Source organism: Bombus impatiens, unplaced genomic scaffold (assembly GCF_000188095.3).
Source record: "Bombus impatiens unplaced genomic scaffold, BIMP_2.2 scf_1879, whole genome shotgun sequence".
NCBI classification, from domain to species: Eukaryota; Metazoa; Arthropoda; class Insecta; order Hymenoptera; family Apidae; genus Bombus; species Bombus impatiens.
The window spans coordinates 25,832-50,122 of record NT_178298.1 but is presented as its reverse complement, the minus strand read 5'-3'; the positions used below and the strand labels follow the sequence as shown (position 1 = coordinate 50,122).

The 24,291-nt window shown below is 32.7% G+C and overlaps 6 protein-coding genes and 1 long non-coding RNA gene across 9 annotated transcripts; 3 read left to right on the top strand and 4 right to left on the bottom strand.

Moving 5' to 3' along the window:
• Positions 1-46: 46 nt before the first annotated feature.
• On the top strand, positions 47-1,756 carry LOC100740073 (E3 ubiquitin-protein ligase TM129). The gene is made up of 6 exons (XM_003494222.4): positions 47-425; positions 497-758; positions 838-1,027; positions 1,125-1,319; positions 1,399-1,547; positions 1,609-1,756. The coding sequence occupies exons 1-6, from the start codon at positions 224-226 to the stop codon at positions 1,724-1,726; spliced, it is 1,116 nt and encodes a 371-aa protein (XP_003494270.1). The 5' UTR covers positions 47-223; the 3' UTR covers positions 1,727-1,756.
• A 429-nt stretch (positions 1,757-2,185) lies between these two features.
• Positions 2,186-6,734, bottom strand: LOC100750174 (DNA-directed RNA polymerase II subunit RPB2). The gene is made up of 5 exons (XM_003494221.4): positions 6,515-6,734; positions 3,659-6,279; positions 3,245-3,587; positions 2,896-3,154; positions 2,186-2,817 (listed from the first exon to the last, which is right to left on the bottom strand). The coding sequence occupies exons 1-5, from the start codon at positions 6,531-6,533 to the stop codon at positions 2,532-2,534; spliced, it is 3,528 nt and encodes a 1,175-aa protein (XP_003494269.1). The 5' UTR covers positions 6,534-6,734; the 3' UTR covers positions 2,186-2,531.
• Positions 6,685-12,226, bottom strand: LOC100742765. 2 transcript variants are annotated; one of them, XM_012392896.3, is made up of 19 exons: positions 12,089-12,226; positions 11,655-11,877; positions 11,406-11,571; positions 11,117-11,339; positions 10,748-11,030; positions 10,392-10,657; positions 10,137-10,320; positions 9,815-10,054; positions 9,639-9,729; positions 9,297-9,547; positions 9,037-9,211; positions 8,698-8,969; positions 8,491-8,602; positions 8,345-8,431; positions 8,131-8,265; positions 7,776-8,050; positions 7,578-7,702; positions 7,349-7,504; positions 7,156-7,273 (listed from the first exon to the last, which is right to left on the bottom strand). In XM_012392896.3, the coding sequence occupies exons 1-19, from the start codon at positions 12,114-12,116 to the stop codon at positions 7,182-7,184; spliced, it is 3,384 nt and encodes a 1,127-aa protein (XP_012248319.1). In that variant the 5' UTR covers positions 12,117-12,226; the 3' UTR covers positions 7,156-7,181. The 2 variants fall into 2 exon arrangements, with proteins under 2 accessions (XP_012248318.1, XP_012248319.1); XM_012392895.3 differs by having other exon boundaries at positions 6,685-7,504.
• Positions 10,055-12,328, top strand: LOC105681736. The gene is made up of 3 exons (XR_004462820.1): positions 10,055-10,189; positions 11,531-11,873; positions 12,208-12,328. It is a non-coding gene; the product is annotated as an uncharacterized LOC105681736 (long non-coding RNA).
• Positions 12,329-14,095: 1,767 nt separating this feature from the next.
• LOC100742646 (myosin regulatory light chain 2) lies at positions 14,096-17,053 on the top strand. The gene is made up of 5 exons (XM_012392897.3): positions 14,096-14,237; positions 15,513-15,746; positions 16,060-16,243; positions 16,338-16,410; positions 16,581-17,053. Exons 1-5 carry the CDS (start codon positions 14,235-14,237, stop codon positions 16,732-16,734), a joined length of 648 nt encoding a protein of 215 aa, XP_012248320.1. The 5' UTR covers positions 14,096-14,234; the 3' UTR covers positions 16,735-17,053.
• A 1,362-nt stretch (positions 17,054-18,415) lies between these two features.
• Positions 18,416-20,952, bottom strand: LOC100742529 (odorant receptor 13a-like). 2 transcript variants are annotated; one of them, XM_003494242.4, is made up of 6 exons: positions 20,023-20,950; positions 19,694-19,946; positions 19,514-19,617; positions 19,102-19,428; positions 18,694-18,969; positions 18,416-18,621 (listed from the first exon to the last, which is right to left on the bottom strand). In XM_003494242.4, the coding sequence occupies exons 1-6, from the start codon at positions 20,227-20,229 to the stop codon at positions 18,556-18,558; spliced, it is 1,233 nt and encodes a 410-aa protein (XP_003494290.2). In that variant the 5' UTR covers positions 20,230-20,950; the 3' UTR covers positions 18,416-18,555. The 2 variants fall into 2 exon arrangements, with proteins under 2 accessions (XP_003494290.2, XP_024227565.1); XM_024371797.2 differs by having other exon boundaries at positions 18,419-18,642; positions 20,023-20,952.
• A 964-nt stretch (positions 20,953-21,916) lies between these two features.
• On the bottom strand, positions 21,917-24,251 carry LOC100742404 (odorant receptor 13a-like). The gene is made up of 6 exons (XM_003494241.3): positions 24,035-24,251; positions 23,560-23,812; positions 23,235-23,338; positions 22,800-23,141; positions 22,276-22,551; positions 21,917-22,119 (listed from the first exon to the last, which is right to left on the bottom strand). Exons 1-6 carry the CDS (start codon positions 24,227-24,229, stop codon positions 22,063-22,065), a joined length of 1,227 nt encoding a protein of 408 aa, XP_003494289.1. The 5' UTR covers positions 24,230-24,251; the 3' UTR covers positions 21,917-22,062.
• Between the last annotated feature and the right edge of the window lie 40 nt (positions 24,252-24,291).

Genomic DNA, 24,291 nt, shown 5'->3' with positions numbered 1-24,291 from the left:
GTAATGTTACACACAGTAATAAAGATTTAAGTTGTTTTGAAAAATAACAATTTTCATAAGGATTCGTCATAATAGTTGAATCTAACCTGTAATTGCTCTTTAAATATTGTTGATGAAGTAAAGTATTTAATCATTAAATATCAAATATATATATATATGTAAAAGTCTGTAAACATCAAGCAAAAAGGTGAAAATATACAATTGGAAACATATTTTGTAAAAAATGTCTGCCTTTTTGTTTTATACTTTGTTTTATATTTTAATGTCAGGATGTATCATATATCCACCTACAGAATTTGTGTCAGCCGGCCTAACCATAAAAGATATATTTTCGAATTTGTTAGGCAGTGAAAATGAATTTTTTGTGCAATATCACATAAGAAAAAGTGTCATTACGTTACTTATATATTCTATGCTCCCGTTTGGTAAATATACTTATTTTTCTCTTATTCTAAATGTTGTACTGCTTGTTAAAATAAGTTTTTCTTTTAATTAGGTTATGCGTTTGGTTTAATTCTGTTTGGACACATAGACGCTGTCAATGTATTATTAAGTCATGTCAATTTATGGTCAATTTATGTTACTTGTTCTATATTGATACCACTATATACTTTATCTAAAATTTTAATATGGTCGATGAATAATTGGAGCAAGCATCCTATAGCGAAAAATCTTGCAGTTTACTGTAACAGCAATAACAATAATAACAGTATACCATGGACTACAGTAGCTTCTGATATTAATGTAGAATATCAAAGGTTATATATTAAACTGAGAAGATTATTCTTGTAATATATTACTCCTGAAGATAATTCAATCATTAATATTTTATTTTAGAATAGATAAGATAATACTTACTACAAATAGTATAACATGTGTAATAGCTACTGATAATTGGATAATTAAAGTTCTACCTTATACAGTAATGGTTGCCCATCAGAGTGATACAGCTTTAATAGTTAACAGAAGTGACACTCATGAAATGTCACCTGTGACAAGAGGAGAAGTTCAGTTTATTAATATTGAGGTATATTTTGTTATTCTAAATTAGTCTTTACCCTAGGAATTTTTGATTTTTTATTAGGACTTTACCTCTCATTAATTGAAATTCCATTGATGTGTAGGTAAAACCTACTAGAACAGGATCACAGCCTTTTGACATACGATTAAATGTATTTGATTTTAAAAATCTGCAAGACAAAGTCTCTCGTCCCATCACTATATTACAAAACATTAAATTTCATAAAACTTTACTTGATAAATTCATTGATAATTTTAAAGAACATGTACAAGAAAATCCACATTATGGATATGCAGAGGTATTTTATTTACTTTTTCACAAATTTAATATTTTATTTCAATAAATAAAATCTAATTATAATATAAAAATGTTTGAAGGAATTAAGTCAATGTATAGGATGTATGCAAGCTTTATCAAATGTAAAATTACATAAACAATGTAGTAGTGGTATAGGAAGTGGAAATCCTGAAGACTGCATGGTATGTTACTGTCGTCCAATGTGGTGCATAGAATGTATGGCAAAATGGTTAGTATGTGATATATACATTTATTTAATGTAGGTATATTATTAAAAATATTTATTATAGGTTTGCATCAAGACAAGATGAAAATGCACCTGAAACATGGTTATCTTCTAAATGTACTTGTCCAGTATGCAGAGCACGATTTTGTATTTTAGATGTATGTCTTATACAGTCAATTTAAATATAAAACTAATATTTTAATACATGATTATATTTTTAAAGTTATCTTCGTTACATAAGATATTTTACCTAGTAACAGCAAGGAATAATAATAATAATAATAATAATAGTAATAGTAATAATAATAATAATAATATTAATAGTAATAATAATACTAATAATATTAATAGTAGTAGTAGTAATAATAATAATAATAATAATAATAATAATAATAATAATAATAATAACAACAATAATATAACTATATTGGAGTAAATGGGCAGAAAAAGTAAGCAGTAAAACAATATAATGGCTAAATCATATCTTTTACGATTCATTGTGATATGTGATATAAGGAATATTAATTTTACTTACTAAAGTTTTTATTAACATATTGATACCTTAAACATAATATTATATTAGGAAATCAATAATTACATAATCCTATATATTCTAGTAAAGTATATAAAATTACTGACAGTAAAAGATACGTTTGATATTTATTAGAAATAGTTTGAAATTAAGTATGTCGTATATTATTATACCTTGATTATAATGTTAAAGTGTATGGCTAATAGGGGTGTGCAAGATTCGGCAACTAAAACTTCAGGATGGGTTAGAAAAATTCAGGTATGATCAGTTCGAGAATTGATGATCAAACTATTAAGCGAAGACAGAAACGTCTGTTTACTGCCAATCCGATTCGATTTCAAATTGTCGATTTGCCCGAGTCAGCCTGAATTTCCCCGACCCATTCCGAAGTGGTATTTTGAGATTTCGCACACTCCTATTGTCTAATACCATGGAAACATTAGGTATGTCAATATTTATGCAACCATTAATCGGGGAGCAATATTCATAGCCATAAGTTCTTGGAAAAGTAATTTCGCCGCATATGGTAGCCTAATTTGAGAAATTTGTGTTTTGTTTTTACATCCTTTGCATTCAAATGTATTATTCCTCAAATTGGCTATTGCGATTAAACCACAAAAGTTACATATATGTATCCGATATGGATCTGATACTTCGAATAAACGTTCTCTTAGAAATTGTGCAGCTCCATGGGAAATTTGACAATCACGTTCCATTTCACCAAATCGTAAACCTCCATCTCTGAACATTACATATCAACATATGAATATTAATATGAATAAATAAATATGAAGAACAAAAGAAGTATGTATAATTTACCTTGCTCTTCCTTCCATAGGCTGTCTAACTAAAATTTGTACAGGTCCCCGAGCTCTACTATGAATTTTATCATCCACCATATGTTTTAAACGTTGATAATAAGTTGGCCCTAAAAAGACTTGAGCATTTATCTTGCGGCCGGTATGACCATTATACATGACTTCATTTCCTCTCAGTTGATAACCATATTCTTGTAAAAGTGTAGAAATTTTTTGTACATTTACAGCGTCGTTAAATGGAGTAGCATCGCCAATTTCACCTACAAAAAAATATATTGGAATTAATTTATTAAATATACTATTCATTTTATATAATACTTATGTTGATAAGAATAAAAGCAAATAAATACCTTTATTAGCAGACACCTTCCCCTGTATACACTCAATTAAGTGACCAATAGTCATACGCGATGGGATAGCATGAGGATTAATTATAATGTCTGGCGTGAGACCTTCACATGAAAATGGCATATCCTCTTGTCTGTATTGAATTCCACAGGTACCTTTTTGTCCATGCCGAGAAGCAAATTTATCACCAATTTGTGGAATACGAACGCTGCGTACGCGTATTTTACAAAATTTATATCCTTCACTGTTCAAAGTTAACATTACTTGATCTACTATCCCAGTTTCACTATTACGTAAAAAGGTTGATGCATCTCGTTTTGTAAAACGTTTTGTTGTACTATCCAACTGTAAATATTAAAAGGATATGAAGAGATATAACTAAATTTGATTATTATAATTCCTATATGATTACATACCTCATCATCTGCTTCTGGAAGAGTAATAGTTTTACCTATAACTACATCATCTCCTGATACGCGAATTCCAGGAGCAATAATTCCATCATCATCTAATTTATCATAAATAGCATTACGCATCCCTTGACAAGTTTGGCGTGTAGGTTTTTCAAATTGCTCTTCTTGATCACCAATTCTCTTGGATTCTGAATCCTTATAGGATCTATAGAATACAGATCTAAAGAAACCTCTCTCAACAGCACTAGCATTTAAAATGACACTGTCTTCTTGATTATAACCAGTATAACATAATATAGCAACTATACTGTTAATTCCAGCTGGAAGTTCACGAAACCTAAGGTATTCCATAGATCTGGTAGTCACTAAAGGTTTATGAGGATAATATAGTACATGTGCCAAAGTATCCATTCGAACATGAAAGTTTGTAATATATACTCCCATAGCTTGTTTACCCATAGCACTTTGATAAGTATTTCTTGGACTTTGATTGTGATCAGGGAATGGAATAATAGAGGCACACACTCCCAGAATCATTGCTGGATGAATTTCACAATGTGTATATGTTGTACAATATGCATATTCCTTTTCTTGTCTCAAATCTTCAGGGGACATTGCAATCATAACAGTTTCCTCTTCTAAAGTATCAATATATTCAACAACTCCGCTACCAACTAATTCTTGCCAGCCATCATTATTGTAATCTCTTTCTTTTAACATGTCAATATGTCTTTTCTTTAATAATAAGGTTTGTCCTTCAACAATTAATAAAGGCCTACTGATTCTTCCTGCATCTGTATATATTCTGATTTCACGATCTCTAATATCTCTTATCATAGATACTTCTGATACAATAATGTCCATTTGTCTTCTTAATTTACGTAAAGTAGCCATTAACTGATCTGGGTCTCTGTGAATACCAACCCAACAACCATTTACGAATATTTTTGTTGCATCAGCTATTGCACTTGGTGCAATTTCTTCTAAATTTTCCATAGACCATTCCTCTAAGAATTCAAGAATTGGTGAAGGTTGAGATCCAACGCTAATGTAAGCCATCAATGCCAAATTTTTTACTAGACCAACTGCAGCACCTTCAGGGGTTTCTGCAGGACATAACATACCCCATAATGTATTATGTAATTGACGCGGCTTGGCCAATTTTCCATCTCTTCCAATTGGAGAATTCACTCTTCTTAAATGTGATAGTGTTGATGCAAATGTTAACCTGTTCAATACTTGCGATACACCAGCTCTAGCTTGATGAGCCTTTTTTTGATCTCCCCAATTTCCTGTAGCAAGTGAATATCTCAAGCCATCAGTAATAATTTTAGTTTTTATGGCAAGTTCAAGGTTAAAATCTTTTCCCCTATCTATGAACTTCTGTGCATACAATCGCACTTCTTTCATTAAATTTTTAAATAGTCCTCTAAATAAGAATGCCAATAATGGACCAGCTAGGTCTAATCTTTTATTACCATAATGATCTCGATCGTCTAATTCTCTTCGACCTAAAGAGGCTGATAATAAACGGTGCACCATGTATCCGAGAAAGTAAGCCTTTTTGGTTTCACAAAAATCACTTATGCCGACATGTGGAAGCATTTCCTTTTGCAAAATTTCTCTAGCATATTTGATACGCTTTTCTTTAGTTACTCCAGGTCTTGCACCTCTAGTACCAATAAAATTTAGAGCCACGTTTTGTTCTTGTATTACAAATGCCTCATCTAAGGAAGGTTTTACCATTTCCATCATTTCAGGATCATCAAAATCATATATGATATGTTCTAAAATATCGCGATCAGCTACAAATCCAAGTGCACGAAATACAATCATAATAGGAATTTCTTGTTTAATGTATGGGATAATTGCAATAATACGTTGACCTATAGCAGATTTTTTAATACTAGCTCCACTCTTTGCCATCATATTAATCCACAATGTAGATGTAGGACGTGAACTATGTTCCAAACAAGATCGAATTTCTGATTTATATGCATATTTACCGTCTTTCATACTAAAGACATAAACTGTGTTTGTTGCCATTTTTTCTTGTGCAATCAGTACTTTCTCTGAACCATTAATAATAAAATAGCCTCCAGGATCTAATGGACATTCATTCAATTCTGTTAAATCACGATCAGATAAGCCAGCAAGTAAACAATATTTTGATCTTAACATAATTGGAATCTTTCCTATAAATGTCTTTTGATGTTGAGTTTCAATAGGATCTTCTCCATCTTTTACAATTGTTTTAGTTATATCTACATACAGTGGTGCAGAATATGTCAAATTTCTTAGTCTTGCTTCATTAGGCATCATAGGAGATGGAGCTCCATCTTTTTCCCAATGTGTAGGCTTAGACAAATAAATTTGTTCAAACTTCAATAAGTGTCTAACTGGATTTTCTATTTCGCCCGAAGTATGTTGTGCTTCTGCTTGTAAATCAATTTGTGGTGAGTCTTCAACAATTCTTTGAACTGACATTTCAATAAATTCATCAAAGCTGTCAAGTTGTTGTCTCACAAGGCCTTTTTCATCAAAATAGGCATTAATAACAATCCAACAGGCTTCTTGCCAAAGTTTTGACGAAATTTCTTCTGCATCTTCATCATCGTATTGATCTAAAAAAAAGATATATTTAGTCATAATTTTCAGCAGTTATTAAGATTAATAATTTTGTAATTTATATAACATTGAAGCACATAAATTACGAAATGAGAAAAATAATGCAGTTTCCTATAAAGAGGTAAAAAATAAAATTTAGTTTAGGTATAATGATATCATATTTTTGAATAAATAATACAAATATTGATAATTTCGATATTTTTACATATTAACATCAGTATAAATTCTTACCATCTTCCAGAGAATACATGTTGTGGTTATGATAATTTTATATAATGTTAACAAATGCAGAGTATTATAAACTCTATACTTGTTCAGTGTTATCCGTGGTGCAATATAAATATTTTTAGACAATTGTAAATCAATCACCAATGCGGCCCCTACTGCAACGTTCTCTATTCCCCGGAAATGGTTCCATCCGCGTCCCTCGCGCCAGTTATTGTTCGCTGGCGTCACGGTCCGTAGCAGGGAGGAAATTTCCCTTTTGTCCGTCGTCCCTATATTCCTATGTCCATGATCCAATAAAACGAGAGACGAGGCAGTAAATGTAAGCGAAATTTGATTGCTGCGTTTGCAACTATTGGCTGCGGACTAGTGATAATCGAGTGTCACTAGTCGAGTATCTACTGCCTCGTCTCGTTGAACCGCGGTTACATGTACGACCATACGTTGGACAGACAGTTTCCAGCGATCGCTACATGTAAAGCTACCAATAAGACATGACTATGACGTGCTCTATATCCATCGCAGACTCAAGTTTACGTATTTCCTCATAAAGTTAGCATATCGTGTAAATAAATTATTCATTTTATAAAATATTTATTATATATATACAATCTTTTCGGTGTTTAAATTTATAAGACTCAATTTAATACTATAGTAATTTATTAATTTAATATCATAATAATTTAGTAATAATACACACAGCAACAATTAAAATAAGTTTTGAATACTGTGATGAAGATATATTTGGTAGGGAAAATTTGGATCCTAAAAACAGTGTAAAATTTGTCATTTTAAAAAATAAACTTGTATGCTTATTTTGTATAGAATATGAGTTATTACTTTTATCATTTGGATCTTGATTTCCACATTGGCGATAACCTAATGTTGCTTTTCGTTTTGTTGGAACATATCCTGGAATATACAAACTAGGTGCGTCTAATCGTCCAGTTGATATAAGTCTATTAAAGTCTTGTTCTAAGGTGCTAGCAATTGGACCTAGATATGTAATTATAAAACATTATTATATATATTCAAGAAATTCCTACAAATTGTATATTTTTTTGATTACCCATAAAATGCATTAAAAACTGAATGCATGCACCACTATGTAAAATCTTCGTTTTTCTAGTATCTATGGATAACATCCAATCTGGAACACCCATAATTTTTCTTACATCTTCTAGAAATTGTGCCCTACAGTAAAAAAGTTGTAAAGACATTTGTACGTGAAATTTATGATAAAATAGCATGTTGCATGTATACTTACACTACAAAGCGAGGTGGTTTTCTTATATTTGTATACTTCACAATGTCGTTATCAGGTTCAATATTAGCACATGCAAATCTGTCAGTCCCAAAATTTTTGTCGAAAATAACGATAGATCTTCCCATTGCAGATACTGTTCCTGCTAATGGGAAATTTGAGTCTGTAAAAACTTGTCTTTGAAGTCCTATATCGATAGGACCCAATCGACCTGATATATCTCCTACATAACATCTAAGTGGTAAATCAGGACCACATTCTTGTCTGTACAGATCATCCTGTGAAATAAAATTACTTTTATGAAAGTAAACAATGGCATGTTAAGACAGAAACTTTATATGGTTCTGATTAATATTACATTTAAAGGATCTGCTAGCTGTGTAAAGTAAGGATTCCATATATATCCACCAGCTACACATCTAGTATCCTTTACTTGAACAGCTGCATCTACTCCAACAGGATTTACATATATCGCCCAATTGTGGTTTCTTGTCTACAGTAATATATTTTTATATAATTTAAAATATATTAAATCTCTTTGAATGCTTTTATTAAGCATTTTATGTACTCACAATATTACGATCGTGTTTTCCAGGATGTCGTAATTTTATTTCAATTACCGTTTCGCTTTGACTACCATCATGGTGAATAAGTTGTGTCTGTAATTATTAGTGTTAAATCATATTTTATATTTTGATATCATTTAAATTTATAATACCATTCTTATATAGCCATATGCAAAACCTTGTGGATGATGAAAAGATGCAATTGCTCTTAATTCTATAGCCTCAGATGGCGAATATCCCCTTTCTATAGTTGAACAAGCCCATCTCAAAGAAAAGAATTGTTAAAGAAGATATATATATATATATATATATATATATATATTTGTGTCTGCATACAATTTAAATATTAATATAGATACCTTAAATTCTTTTGTTTTTTGTGAATCACTATACTTCGACCTAGTATACTGTTTAGTCCAAATAAAGGAAGTATTGTATCATTGAAAGTTTTCATATATCTTTTTCTATTTTCTAAAGTGCCAAACTTTCCACTGAGATCACCCATTTCATACTGATCAGTTGTTCCTTCTCCTGCAGATAGCGTGTTACTTACATTGATACCAAATGGATTCCAATGTCCATACAGGGATGTACTTTCACATGGAAATTCTAAATCTTGCTCAATTGGAGTCTAAAATACGTAAAATTTCATGAAAATAAATAAAAAATATAAACAAATTTTATTATATTTCTGTTACCATATGTATGTGATATCCACTCATTTTCCCATCTAGACCATCAAGATTTAGTTCTATATTTGTGATATCATATTCATTTTGTTGTAAGAATTCTAATTTTCCTCTTAGCGAAATTATTTCTCCATTTCCAAACCAGTCTCTTGCTACTGCTTTGCGATGGTATGTTTCACTAATTCTATATAGAACAATTGATATTTTAGTCATGTTTGTAATAAAATTTATTAGAAATATTTCATATGAAGTTTCTTCTATGAAATTACATTGAACATGCTAGTCTTTCTCCTCTTGCACGAGGTCCATGGTCATCATATATCACTAAACTTTTACCTAATATACTATGGGGACCTGACAAAGGTAACATTGTATCCGTGAAGAGTCTTCGTGTTAATAGGGTCCCATAAAGCTTTTTGCCAGCAATATCGACTGTACTATGTCTTGTTAGGTCACCCACACGACATAATGATGCTTCTGACATTGAACAATATTCACTAGGATTTGAATTCCATTCTACCTGGTAAATTTGACAGTAATATTTTGGGAGAGAGCAATTGTATTATAAATAGAAAACAAGCATATTAGTGTTATTTTATTAATTGCTGTACCTTGTAAGGATTATAAGGTTCACCAGCGCTTAAACATCTGCCTGTCCAGTTATAATAATCTTTGCCTGGTGGATTATCATGAACCATCCATCTAAATATTTAATATTAAATTAGACGGTATTGACATATATATATATAATGGCTTTTTCTTGCAAAAAATTTGAAAAATATTATACCTGTGTAATTCTGAATTATTTAAAGCATTACCATCTGCATGAACTAAATTTTCTATTATAATGGTAGTATCCATTTGAGGGTCATTTTTAGGTTGACGGAAAATTATTTTCCCAACAATGGGATATCTGTATATTACTTGTGCAGTTACCATTGGTATTTGTCCAATATTATCTGGTAAATAAAGATTCAAGGTACCGCAGATCCATGGTACGATGCTCTTATTATCAGTTTCATTATATCTGAGGAGCAACGTGTAATCGTTTTTAATAAGTAAGGATGAAAATAAAGCGGTAATTATAAAAAGTGAGCGTAAATAAGTACTTGTGAAGAACAAGGCTTCTGTGAATTACACTATGTGTTCCTGAGAGTGGAAGGTATGTATCCCAATAAATTCCATTAAGTTTGGCACTCCCTGGCAAGATATCATAATGATACGATCCTTCTTTACGACCTTGAAGTTTCCCAGAAAGATCACCAATAGCATACTGATCTTGAGTTCCAAGCCCTGAGTTACATAATTATTTAGGCATTGTTGAACGAACAAACTAGGCTAGAGTAACGATTTAACTTGTTTACCTGCTGGTGGTACATCCTTTATATTGATATTACTTGGATTATACATTTTCTTAGTTGTTTCGCATACTTTGGCAAAGTTATTCGAAGCTTTTATTGGATCTGGAGGTAGTTCATGAATATTGTATGACTTTATCTTAGTAGCATAGCGTAATCTCGTTCCTAAATCATTGATTGGTGTCAATGATACGTTAACCCATGTTGGATCGAATGGAGTCACTTGAGATAGGGATACATCTCCTTTGATACCATGAGAATTAATTAAAGTTCTAAATAGTTAAAAAATATGGGAAAAGAATTTGATAAGCATGTATAAATAAAATGGATAAAAGTTTTTCGTAATAATAAGTTTCACTTACTTGGCAAGGATAGGTTTTCTATGATTAATCTTACTGCAATGTAAAATGGAATCATCATGTTTCGGATGAAATATGACTAAATATAATTGACGATGTGGTCCGAGTAAATCAGTAGACGGTAGTAGAGACAACTTTGAATCTTTGTATACGGTTTTATATTCGTTACGATGATCTACAGCTACTTTTATCTTGCCTAAACGTGCATCGATATCACCAATCGCTTTGCCATTGCCCGCGTTATCAGGATCAAAGACAGTTTGTAAAATGTTGCAACTTGATTTGTCTGAATGATAAACATTAAATAAATATATTTAATGAAAGTAAATCAGTGTTTTGCAAATTCGATATATCTTATAAAAAAAGTTGTACCTTTACTGATGTCAAAAATGTCTGTCACATAAATTTTCCAATAATGTTCTGTGTATTTTGTACCTTGCAATTTTTTGTTATTAACGTGATACAAATTTACATAAATTATTGTATCGCTAATATTATCACCACCGTGACCACCCAGCCATCGAAACCATACGCTTCCCGCTATAGTTTCGAGAAAACGTGCTTCCGCAAATTTCTCTACATTCTTTTCTAGTACCTAAGAACGTTCGAAGAATTGCAATATTTTCGAAACAAACTTTACATTTTATATTTTAAAAGTTACCGTTATCGAAGCACAAATGGTTCTGGATGAATATGTGTCTTGGAATATTAGACCTTTGCCCCATAAACCCATTTCTCCGGTTAAACTTATGTCCGAAATTTCCACTGATCCTGTTTCATTTCCAGGCATATCGAGCGGTCCAACAAGTTCCGTTAAGTCGATAATGCTACATGTTTATAGTAGTGATTTTTAAATAAAACGTGTGACAGCGATATATGGGAAACAAATTTTTCCAAACAAGAAAAACACCTCTCTCCAATATGTTGTCTACTGCATCTATCGCTTATACGTGTGTAATCAACAGGAAACTGAGTAACTGACCAAAGCCATTGTTGGTCTGGATACTGAAGAGTAGTTTGAAGTGAAAATCGAATTCTTACGGATGTTTCTGTGACTTTTTCGAATCGAATTTCTCCGTGAAGACCGCCAGAAGAAATATATGCGGCAAGACGCAGTGACAAGCCAATGGTAACTATAGAGAAATAAGCAAATAATTTATTAATTTACATCAATTAATGATAAATTAGTCTATTTTCCGATTATTCTATTACTGTGATCATTTATATATTTTTTTAACAGCATTAAACGCATCTTTTAAAGCTTTAAGAAAGATTTAACGATGATTAACAATATTAAATGCTAAAAATACGTATTTCCTTCTTATATGGACAAGTTTCACTCACCATAATTTAGTAAAAAGATCCACCACATTTTCTTAGATCATAAGATAACACTTAAAATACGTTTTTTTTAGATTAATTTAAATCTTAATATTATTTTAACATAAAAATTTGTGATCTAGACCATACTACGACAAGCTGTTACCTTACAATGAAAACCAGTCAAGGCAAGGTTGTCTGTACTTTCTTATTTCTCCGAGCGGTTGTGGTGGGAGTGTTGTGTGGTCGTGAATAAGAAAAATGGTACGTAACTTTCTTATCGAGCAAGTATACAAAGTCATAGCGATTTGTATGGATACTTCATAAAAGATTATTACAATATATGCATGTTACATTATAATCATGATTAATTAATAAATTTATGTATCTATTGTATAAAATAAATGAGACAGAAAAGTAATTTTAATTCTATTATTCGTGTAACTCAGTAGAAAAGCGATAAATATGAATTTTTTTCCCAAAAATAAAATAAATATATCTGCAGGGTTTTATTATGTACTATATTATAGTACGTGTTAGTAATGCGTATCTGGGAATGTCCCAAAATATAATGATGGACATAATCTCAATGACATAATTCGGCACATTGAAATAAGAGAAATAAATTCTAGGAACATATTTGTAATACTACTATGTGTCTAAGTAATAGCTGTATTTCCAGTGTATCGGTTGTTCATCAGTCTTCATAGAATGCTTTATCATACGTTGACTCGTCGTTCAAAATTGCTAGATATTTACTGACAATCCTCTCGAATATATTGGAGTATCTGATCAGCATCTATCGGTGCGTTACAAATGAAAGATTTTAGATATCTTTACAAAATAAAAATATAAAGTTTGGTATAGACGTGATTACTTGAATAATATTTTTAGGTTTAAGCTATCTTCCTCGTTAACTTGTGATGCGTCTATACTTCATTAAATACTGAATTTGGTGGAAGCGAGCGAGCTTCGTTATATGACACTTATAGCGATCCTAAGCCAGGCTCTAATATTAAGTCGAGCCATATAAATAATTAACCATTAATTCTATCGTACTACTTTGTTATCGAAAGTGCGATAGTGGTAAATAATCTTTTGCACAGCAGATATCAATTGTTCTTAATTTCCTTTATGACAATTCAGTTTCATGACAATTGAAATAAATTAAACTCGGTAAATATCAAAGATATAGGGTTTGTTAACCATTTGAATTTCTGTAATATGTATATAAGAAAGGGGAATAATGAAATATACAGTATACCTTAATGTTTTCTGATCTCAAATATCGGACAGTTATTTTTAGTAACCACGTGCGTTGATCATCCCGGTGCACAAACCGGAAATTCATGTTACTTCTGAAATGGATAATCCTTAAACATTTTCTCTTACTATCGTATTTCATTTATTATTGTAATTTTTCTTTAGACAATTTTCATCTTACAATTTTCACAACCATCACCGATACACGATAGACATATTTGCTATTATATTGCGCATAATATGAGTTAAATATAACTGCGAGCATACAAATTTTGCAAATATTTAGCAAAACTTCTAAATATTAACACCACAATTTTTAGTTCGCGAGTTACAAATTTTTCAGAAATCATATTTTGTAAGCGTTGTATCGTATGTAATGATCGAATAGATAATAAGAGTTAAATTAGTTTAAACAATTATGATCATTTCTTTGATTTGTGACGGTGGAATTAGGACAGTCTACTACCGCTTTTGTACGATCGATGACCGCAAAAATGGTGACAGAAGATTTCTTCGATGCTCGATGTATGCAGGGCTAATGAGGGTTACGGAAGGCGCAAGGTCGGGACACCGTCATAATCACTTTCCGAAGATCCTTGACTCACATTCTCGTTCTGAGAAGCAAATCTCAGCTGCGAAAAAGGGCTGTAAGGTGTTGGTCGTCAGTACAATCCTCGGCAAACTGTTTTAGTCGAAACATCGAAAGGGTTGCTATTTTGAGGCAGCTCGCACTAAATATGGTCAGATAGGCGTTGGCGTTATACCCGGGCAAAGCACCCCTGCTCAAGCACCAGCCATGTAGTGGGGGAGATCCACCAAAGTTACTTAGACAAGTTCACTTCTATGATTCGGACAGTTGGTTCGTTGTGACCATCTCGTACCATCCTCTTACAAACCAACTGTAGCCATGGTAAGTAAGCGCCGAGTACACCATGATACCATCGTGATTTCGGATTCAGGCGATCAGGAAATATGCGAAAAGTTCTGTTCGTTGAATTTCTTCTATACAGTGGGATATATAGAAAGAAACGGAATGCCGAATAACGTACACGTGATTAGTGGTGGAAACATGTTTGACCTGTTGTACGAGGGTAAATTTCGATGAGAGATCGATGAATTAAATAAATTGTGTCTAAATTGTACGCCTGGTGAATGAATTCGTCAAAGTGCAGAACTTGCACCAAACATCGCGTATTTGTGTTAATGAAGTGTAAACAGTGATCTTCGTTAGATTTTTGGCTGTTAGCCATTCCGTACTTGGACCTTATTATTTGCTTTCCATCCTGTGTGTTCAAGTTGTTACATGTACTTTTGGATTTTAATAAATCTTTGCGATCTTCTAATCTATGAAATTCCTAATCGGATTCTTAATTTTTGGATTTCTTAATAATTGCAATTTTATCGTGTATCTAAATTAATGGACTTTAGATTTAATTGAATTTTGTTTATGCAAAAATCTGTACTATCAAATTTCATTTAATTTCCATGTACACCTTCGTGCACTTGTTAGATATATTATAAAAGTAAAAATAAAGATAAAAGAATTACGTAACCAAATAGTAATTCGAGAGGCTGTACGGGATAAACGGTCTATATTTGTCCTGGCTTCTTTTCAACTATATCGTACGTGATAGAAGGATCCTATTTTTAACTCTTATGAGTAACGCCCTCCGAATTTTCTTCGATGTTATCCAAGCTAGCTTACTGCCAGCTAAATATAGTAATAACGATAATTCTTTATTTCCGCATATCTTTCGGTTTTACGGTGATTTCCAGTCAATTAATTATTAGATAATAATTGGCAAGATATTTATTTATTTATCACTTGGTTTCTGTTCTTTGCAAGTAATTTATATTAAATATTTTACCAAACCCACTCTTTTCCTTGTTTCATATTTTAAATAAATTGAAACGTTCATTTTTACGAAAATAATACGACGAAAAGGACTTTTCTACGATTTATCGCAGACTAAGCGCTTTTAAACTCGAAATTTCGTTTACAATAATTAAATATTGGAGAATACTTAATTTTTTGGTAAAATGAGTATTTCAACACTCGAGGAATCGCGAGTTACATTTGTACAGGCGCTAAACGGCGAGGAAGAGTAAGCGGAAGTTTGGCTGAAATTTTTATATTTTTATATTCTCGTTTCGTTTCAATAAAAATTACGTCGGATTATTGTAGGCGGATAAAGAGAAGAAGAAGAAGACGAAAAAGAAGGAGGAGGCAGCGCCTGCTCCTGCACCGGAACCAGAACCAGCACCTGCACCAGCAGAAGAAAAGCCACCAACTCCTACCGGTACCCCTAAAGAATCTGGTTCGACTAGAGCAAGTAGTCGGGGCAGCCGCAAAGCTAAACGCACTGGATCCAGCGTGTTTTCTATGTTTACTCAGAAACAAGTTGCCGAATTTAAAGAGGTACGTTCAAATGCCGTTCCAACGATATACGAGTAATTATCCAAAAATTTGCCATCGTACAGCGAACTATACAGTGAAACTCCATTATCAAATGCTTGGTGCATCAATTACCGCAATTTCTACGAAGAGAAACGAGATATCTCGCTGTATATCGTTCTATGGTAAAGATAAATGAAACGTATTATTTAATAAGTTGGTCGTAACGTCGATCGAATCATTTTCGAATAAATAAAATTAAAATTAAAGCGTTGAAGAGTACGAGTTGCAATTATTATTTGGATGTACTTATGTGTATATCATTTTGTTCCACCAGGCATTCCAGCTTATGGATCATGATAAGGATGGTGTAATTGGAAAGAACGACCTTCGTGCCACTTTTGACAATGTCGGTCGTTTGGTTACCGATAAAGAACTTGACGATATGCTAAATGAAGCTCCTGGTCCTATCAACTTTACCCAGTTACTCAACTTGTTCGCAACTCGCATGTCGGGATCAGGTATCAACATATAAATTTACCAGATGATACGATTAGTCCCTCTTTGTCACTTTATATATGTATATTAAATTAATCGCAATTTCTTCTATTTTAGGTTCCGATGACGATGAAACCGTAATTGCTGCGTTCAATACCTTCGACGTAAACGGAAAGATTGATGGTGAAAGGTAAGCGATAAAACCTATTGGTATTGTAAGATTATTCATTTCTCGGAAAAAAAGGATAGAGAAAGGAGTAGAAAATTAAAAAATCCCGCGAAGTATATCGAAATATTTCGGAAAAGAAGTTGAGCAGCTTTCTAAAATTATGAAAATTATTCGTTTTCCTTCCGTCATAGATTGAGGCACGCTTTGATGACATATGGTGACAAATTCACCGCGAAGGAGGTCAATGATGCTTATGATAATATGTATATTGACGACAAGGGATTTATCGATACGCAAAGCCTTATCGCAATGTTAACTGGTGCGGGAGACGAGGACGAGGAGTAACTTTAAGTGATCTTCAGCATTAAAAATGTCTGTTAAAAAAACTCTGTTCATTGAAAACAAAGTCTCGTATTAGCGTTAGGTCTGCTTCATCCATTTCCAAGTGACGAAATTTGATTGAAAAGCGAACACGAATCACTTACTTTTCATTGTTTCTTGACGATATAGCTTTTCAAAGGAAATCCTTTTAAAGATACAAGTTTCAAAGATCGTGAGAAATAGCAGATTAGGTTCTTGGAAGTGGAAACAGCCCTTCTGCCGAAAAACGAGGCTTTGACTCTCCATATTATTGTTCATATAATAAAATTACTTTAAAACTTTACAATGATCTTCCTAATTTTGATCCGTCACAAATATCAACAGTAGGAACAGGTAAAAATAATGGAAATTTGCAATATCATTTGTTTGTTAAACATTATAAATCTTCTTCTTCCAAAGTTTTTCAAAGATTTTAAACAATTTTAAACGAAAAGCGATTTTATATAACTCATCGAATTAGAGAATAATTCTAAGATCTATATATCAAGTATTATTGCGTTCTTTGCATTTTGTATACTTGTAAAAAGAATAAAATGATGTTTATTAGTAATATATATTGAATAAGATGTAATTATTCATAACTCTGCACATAAAAATATGTCATATTAAATTGTAAATTATGTTTAAATTGCCTAAATATTATAATTCCGCCAGATAAATTTGTGAGTTGCGCAACGTCGTGATTTGGTCTAAAATTAATATTTTTATTTCAAAGAAGATAATGGTTTTGTTCGTACGATGTTTTTCTGCTTTAAGTTTGGCATTGTATCAAATTACATACGTGCCGATGACAATATAGCGAACTAAATTTAACTTATAAACACGTTCACAATTATATCGAATACAAGGAATGGAATCTACCGTTGTATAATTCGCAATGAATAATCTATTGTAGTATTATTGTTCAATTTGAAATTCGAAGGTTACAGAGAATTTCGGTGATTCAAAAATTTCCGCGGTTTATTAAAATTACTCATACTTGTTCTTTCTATTCAACTTTATTACTATCTTGTTACAAATCCTGTGAACGCATTATAATTTACGTATTTTATATGTTGGAGTCAGGTTGCCATTTTGGGGCGTTCGATGAACCTTTACTTACTTTACCGTCGCGGATGTAGCTAATATTTATCGGTACAAATGTGGGCACTACAAGAGGCTATGAGTAATGGCGATAGGATGATGGTGACAACGAATTCAGGTTCGATAACGAATCCACGGTCCACGGGAGGACAAGTATCAACGTAATACTCGATTCAGGTAACTTCTCGATAACTCAATCAGCAATTCGTCCAACGACTAACTAACAAACTAACTGACTCTCCCGTGATCCAAAAGAAACTGCCCTTATATACTCCTGTCCCCACTTTTCGGGTCAATCTTTGTTTTTAAGGAGAGCCATGTAATCATTTCATACTTCTGTCAGGTACACCTCCTTCCCGTGACCGTGGCTACGTCCAGTGACCCGCTATGTCACTTCGAGCCCGAACCCATTGTCATAAAGTCAGATTGGAACATTAAAACTATTTCTTATTTTTATTACTTAAGTGTAGCTATAGTAAAAGTCTGGACTAGGGTATTGGGCTTTTTCCCAACATTCCGGACGGCAAATCCCGATGTTCTTTCATCTCCGAAATATATAATCAAATTTCTTCTAACCATTTATTTTAATATTTTATAGATCTCATAGATTTGTGATAATAACATTTTTAAATCAAAACGAATAAATTTTTCGCTTTCAACATTACTTAAACGTGTACGCCTATAAAATGGAAACTGGAGGAATTATTCTATTGTATCCACGGTTCGCTGTTTTAGTATAGTGAAATATGACATTGCGGAGCTCATAATCTGTGACACGAAGAAAATATGCTGTTATTAATTAATATAGAAAACGACGAGAATAACGACGTTAATAAATACCTTGGTGAAAGTTTCCAGGGATATAGGAAAGAAGCCACAGGCGGTGAGATAACAGGCTCGTCTCGATCTCATGAGTACGAGTTGCAAATCCTTTCGTGTCATTTCTCCAAACTTGTCCATTGATAAATATATCCATGGTGCAGCGTACGCAGCATTAGCAGTGTTCATGCTTTCTTCTATTAGGGCATTACAACTGTACGTGAAGATCCATAGCTGACATATGTTAGTCGTTAAGAAAGATACGAGAGAAATGCGCCATGAAAGTGACAGCTTCACCTGTGCATCGTGATGCATTACGAGCGTAAATTTTACAGCAACGACGACGAGATATTTAATTTGTTCAAATCGAATATCTCGTTTTAAACGAGAAGCATAAAACCAGTAACGTTGAATTTGTAATATACTAACCAGAAGCGCTTGATATCCGACGAAACAAATCAATATGCTAAACGTTAACACTTGTCCGAGTATAATTACTGTAAATATCTCTTCGAGCGTGGTACAGAATCTAATGAGAGCTTGATGCTGTTGAATGCATTTTCTAAATATGGCGTAAAATTCATCCGAAGAATCCAGGTTTGTATCTTGATCAAATTTAACTTTGTCTCTCAGGCTTAGCACATTGGCTATTCTGTATTGTAATATGCGAAACTGACTAGCTACATGTAAGCACATAATGCAAAATATATTGTCGACGCAAAGATAACATACGCCAACCTGATACAAAGTCAAAGCCTGTACGCACATAGTAATTACAATATTATTTACAAATACATGAAATCGCCTAAGATTTTTATGTAAAATAGAAATAATATTGTACCTGTATCAAGTACGTCATTTCATAATATGGTGAGACATTCAGTGGTAGGTCCAAGTGCATATGAAATATAGGTACCCTATCTGACTTGTTCTTCCCGATATTTGCTAAAATCAGATTGTCGATGAATTAATTTTTTTCTTAGAAACAAACCCATTTAAACCAGAAAATTGATAGACTGACATATTAGTGGCATGAAGATGTAACTAAAGATAGTAGATTGAGAGAGAAATGAGAAGACGCAGACGAAGTAGATGCACATTCGTTTCGCATCTGCTAGGACCGATTTTTTATACTGATTGTAGTTGAAATGCCAGAAATTCTTCTGCATATACACGATTAAATAAAGAAACTTTTTCTTATGTATAAATATAATTAACAATTTAAATAGATCCATGAATAGTCCCAAACTATTGCACGCGATATAAGTGCTGACCTGAAACATTAACATTAAGAAAGTTACAAGCTACAAGTTAAAGTTACAAGTTATGTAAAACTCTCGATACACTTACGCTAAAATCTCCCCAAGAGAAATAAAGACCCCTCAATTGCATCCACATATTAAAGATAATTGCGAGAACAGTATACGTCACTAAGGCATTTCTGAACCATTTCTCAGCGAGGCTAGTGCTTAACCACAAACCGACGATCTTTAGATAGAAAACTGCTACACTGAAAGAAACGTCTTTATGATATTTCAAGCTCATATTGGATTTCATACGATCAGACACACCGATTCGGAATTTATAGGGGAGTCGGTCTATTAATTTTCGAAAAGTTTCGAAAGCAATTGCATCGATATATCGTGTCTTTGATCTTCCAATTGTCCTATATCCTTATTCGTACGCCTTATATTCTGCGTAATGCATGCGATCAACCAGTTATGCATGATTTAAAACTCACCGTAGGGCTGAGTGGTGGGTGGCAGTTGGATGTGGCGACGGGGAAGTAGAAGATTAATATATGTATGCAGTCTGTCGAAGAACGTTGACGTCTTGTATGTCGTTTTAAGAAAAGAAGATTTGATTTTGAAAGAGTTCATTAATTTGGTGATAGTGAAAAGTCTGTGAATATTTTTATTGCTAATTGTGGGATAGGTATGCGTATACAAACACATATGGGTCAATAGATAATTGATACTCTTATTTATTCATTGAAAATTCACGTGTAATGTACAGCAAAGAATTGTTGTATCTACCTACGTCTATACGCTATGTACACCGTTATAGAATTAACATGTATCATGGAGTGGCTTCTATACACTGTTTTAGCAACGTAAAGTACGATGCTGCGATATCTAAAACCTGTATCGTGCTAGATGCGTTTGCCTAGGAATGTCAAAAATAATATAAGTCTACCTATCTAAGAACCAATATACGCATATATGTGCTATTATAATATATTTTATTATCTTTTTAAATCTATCGAGCAACTTATTTATCTTATTTCTCTAAAACTTTTCGTTAAAAAGTTTGCGCCCGTTTACTTTTACATTTTTATGTTTTTTTCACACGTTCTTTAGTTTTATATATTTAATAGTTAACCTTGGCATACTATTATACGTAGTACAGATACATAATACGCAGGACATGAACAGGATTGATGAATTATGCATGATTCCTGGATTAAGAGACCCTCTGTGAAATCCAACCACTGTCAACAGCTGTGCTGCTTTGGGAAAGGGAAACTTTGCATGTTAAACGTAGCATGTAAGACAAGGTAGTTGTAATTTTCATCAAATTTTTACGAAGGCAGGGAATAAGATCTATAGCGAAAGAACAGTGATCATTTGATACATTAGAAAGGCAGCGTACCAATTGAGAACGGAGAAAATGAGGATAATGGATCGACTTGTGCCGTGATCTCTCTTTGTGATACCAATTTTAAATTCAATTACTTTGTCGATTAACGAGATAAATTCCTGAAATTTATCCGAAGAATCGGGATTTAAATCTTGGCCGAGTTTATCCTTGTCTTCTAAAGTCGGCGTATTGATTATTCTGTACTGTAATATACGAAATTGGGTAGCCACATGCAGCCATATAGTGCGAAATAAGTTATTAATGCAGAAATAACATATGCCTTCATGATATAAACATAGAACCTGCAGAAATGCAACGAAAATATGCATATCATCATATCAGTATGCATTGTCTTAAAAAATTTTATATGCTTACTTACATTTCGAAATGCGTACACTTTAATACAATAGTATATTGTTAAAATGAAATGAATTTTCAGTTAAGAACTTGTTTCGTTTTCTTTTTCTTTATATTGTGACGCAACTGTCAGATATGACAATGCAACTACAGGTATTCTTTTCATGTGCAAGAAAAATATTTAATATGTTTTGATACGGTTAGATCATGTACATGTAATATATCTAATGGAAGCTGACAGGTAATATTGATATTTGATTAATTTTTATTGTTGCAGAATTTCAGTCCTTTTCAATCAATTTAATTTATAATTTATAAGGACGAACACTGATCTCTATACAAGGCTATGTACGACGCTATTTACACTATGTACACTGTCACGATTAACATATGTCACGGAGTCTCACGCTGTCTCAGCAGTGTAAAATATGATGCGGCTGTACTTAGTACCTGCAAAAGACGAAATACACGAGTGATTTTCATAGAAAATGAAGCACGTCAAAGCAATTCAATCGTGTTCTAATGTTTAAAGCTTAGACGTTGCGGCCATGTGTATACCGATAGATATAATTTTATTGAAGTTTTCAGCTTTACAGTGTTACTTACGCTAGTGTATGTTTCTAGAGATACGACGAAGAAACCTTTGCCTGTTAAGCAACAAGGTATGTGCGATCGCAGGATAATCAGAGTCAAATCTTTTCGCATCATTCTTCCGCTTGTGGACATTGGCAATATTAGCCAAGGTCCTTTGTACGCTGCGGTGGCTATGCTCGCACTTTCTCGTATGATACAGTCACAGCTGTAAGTGAACATCAACAATTGGCATAGGCATGCCAATATATGACAAATGAAAATCACGCGTATCGAGGTAGATGCGTTTGCCTGTAAAAAGATATTATAATACATTCGTACATTATTGTAATAACGTTATTCGCTATTCTCAAAACATAAACATAAGTAATAATGATAACTGTAAATGACGCTGATAGTACGAAGTATTGTAGGTAGTAATGATAATAGAAATTCAAAACTCATTACCTCGGATTTTTGTATTGATCGTAGAAATCTTCTATCTAAAAGATATAAATGCATATAAAAATTAGTCATTCGTATTAACGCGCTATACTAACCATAAGCACCTGATATCCATCGAGGCAAATTAACAAGCTGAACATCAATACTTGCTCCAGAATAATCAAACTGAATACTTCCTCTAATTTCCCGCAATACGCAATAAGCGCCTGATGTTGCCGTATATATTTTTTGAAAATGCTATAACATTCATTCGCAAGGCACGATGATCCCGTATTTAATATTTTATCTCCACTTTGTTTCACTTTGTCCATTAAATCTGGCATGTTTGCGATTCTATACTGCAATACTCGAAATTGACCAGCCACGTGTAAATTCATGATGCATAAGAAGTTATCGAAACAAAAGTAGCTTATTCCAATATGATATAAAGATAAAACCTACGAGTTTCAATCAAAGTAATATTATTCAATACGATGGATTTTGGAGTTAAGATTATACGATAATACAATATGTCGATAACATGACAATACCTGTAGAACGAATATTATTTCATAGTATGGTGTTACGGTGAGTGGCAAGTCAATCCACATGTTGAATGGAAGCACCCTGTCTGACTCGTTTCTTCCAATATTTGCTGAAACAGATATTTAAGTAACTTGTTTCTTAATATACATATACATATACGCATATATGCGTATAATAATGGTAAAATATCCAGTAATTTTGTACGAGGAAAAACGTGTACAATAACATAAATTTTTATTTAACGTAATCATACAGATACTTCGTATTTTAATAAGAATAAGGATTTTTAAATTAGATTATATTTTTATCCGTCTTGATTAGTCGACTTACCAACAAGTGGGTTAATAATGTAAGAGGCAACAGTGGCCAAAGTGAAAAGTGTAAAGAAACAAATGAAAAATGTACACTTTCGTTTACAACTGATTACAATTTTTCTTTCGTAATCGTTGTAATTTCCATGCAAAAATTTTCGTTGCAGGTAAAATATTAAACGAAAAAAATCTTCTTTATGCGCAAGCAAAACGAGTATCTTGATAAACGGCATTGTTAACGACAATATATTGCATGCATCGAAAAGGCAGGCCTATGAAAAGTCGATGTAAGATGTTAGAAATAGGATCGCTTAAAGATAGAAGTGCCTCTATTATTTCTAGCGAGTATATTTGTTTACTATGTATAAATAATGCATGCATTTACTACAGTAACGTAATCACGAAAGTTTTCAGATTACACTGTATTTATATTATATAATGCAATTTAAATGTACTTACAGCAATACACAATTTATTTATATAAAAGAACTTACACTAAAATCGCCCCACGAGTAATACATATCCGTGGTTTGCAACCACATGGCGAACATGATCGCGACCAACGTGTAACCCACCGTAATATTCCTAATGCGTTGCTCGGATCGTTCTGTCGCCATCCATAATCCTACGAGCTTCATAAAAACCGACGTCAATCTGACAGATATATCGTCAGTCTTGATAAAACTCATCGTATTCCTAATAACCGGCTGCTATTGTACGTTCGGATATTGAACTCGTGCACTCGTACACA

Excerpts from the sequence above, each read along its gene's own strand:
- LOC100740073 (XM_003494222.4), top strand. The coding sequence starts at position 224 with ATGTCTGCCTTTTTGTTTTATACTTTGTTTTATATTTTAATGTCAGGA. Across the intron at positions 426-496 it reads ATATTCTATGCTCCCGTTTG|GTTATGCGTTTGGTTTAATT; the intron begins GTAAATATACTT and ends TCTTTTAATTAG. Across the intron at positions 1,320-1,398 it reads CACATTATGGATATGCAGAG|GAATTAAGTCAATGTATAGG; the intron begins GTATTTTATTTA and ends AAATGTTTGAAG.
- LOC100750174 (XM_003494221.4), bottom strand. Across the intron at positions 3,588-3,658 it reads TTCCAGAAGCAGATGATGAG|TTGGATAGTACAACAAAACG; the intron begins GTATGTAATCAT and ends TAATATTTACAG. Across the intron at positions 2,818-2,895 it reads CCTATGGAAGGAAGAGCAAG|AGATGGAGGTTTACGATTTG; the intron begins GTAAATTATACA and ends TGTAATGTTCAG.
- LOC100742765 (XM_012392895.3), bottom strand. The coding sequence starts at position 12,116 with ATGTGGTGGATCTTTTTACTAAATTATG. Across the intron at positions 10,321-10,391 it reads AAAGGATGTACCACCAGCAG|GGCTTGGAACTCAAGATCAG; the intron begins GTAAACAAGTTA and ends TATGTAACTCAG. Across the intron at positions 8,970-9,036 it reads GTGGATATCACATACATATG|ACTCCAATTGAGCAAGATTT; the intron begins GTAACAGAAATA and ends TACGTATTTTAG.
- LOC100742646 (XM_012392897.3), top strand. Across the intron at positions 15,747-16,059 it reads AAGTTGCCGAATTTAAAGAG|GCATTCCAGCTTATGGATCA; the intron begins GTACGTTCAAAT and ends TTGTTCCACCAG. Across the intron at positions 16,244-16,337 it reads AACTCGCATGTCGGGATCAG|GTTCCGATGACGATGAAACC; the intron begins GTATCAACATAT and ends CTTCTATTTTAG.
- LOC100742529 (XM_024371797.2), bottom strand. The coding sequence starts at position 20,229 with ATGAAATCCAATATGAGCTTGAAATATCATAAAGACGTTTCTTTCAGT. Across the intron at positions 19,947-20,022 it reads TCTCTTGGGGAGATTTTAGC|GTCAGCACTTATATCGCGTG; the intron begins GTAAGTGTATCG and ends TTAATGTTTCAG. Across the intron at positions 18,970-19,101 it reads TCGGATATCAAGCGCTTCTG|GTGAAGCTGTCACTTTCATG; the intron begins GTTAGTATATTA and ends CACGATGCACAG.
- LOC100742404 (XM_003494241.3), bottom strand. The coding sequence starts at position 24,229 with ATGAGTTTTATCAAGACTGACGATATATCTGTCAGATTGACGTCGGTT. Across the intron at positions 23,813-24,034 it reads ACTCGTGGGGCGATTTTAGT|GCCTGCCTTTTCGATGCATG; the intron begins GTAAGTTCTTTT and ends GACTTTTCATAG. Across the intron at positions 23,339-23,559 it reads CATTATTAACCCACTTGTTG|CAAATATTGGAAGAAACGAG; the intron begins GTAAGTCGACTA and ends TATCTGTTTCAG.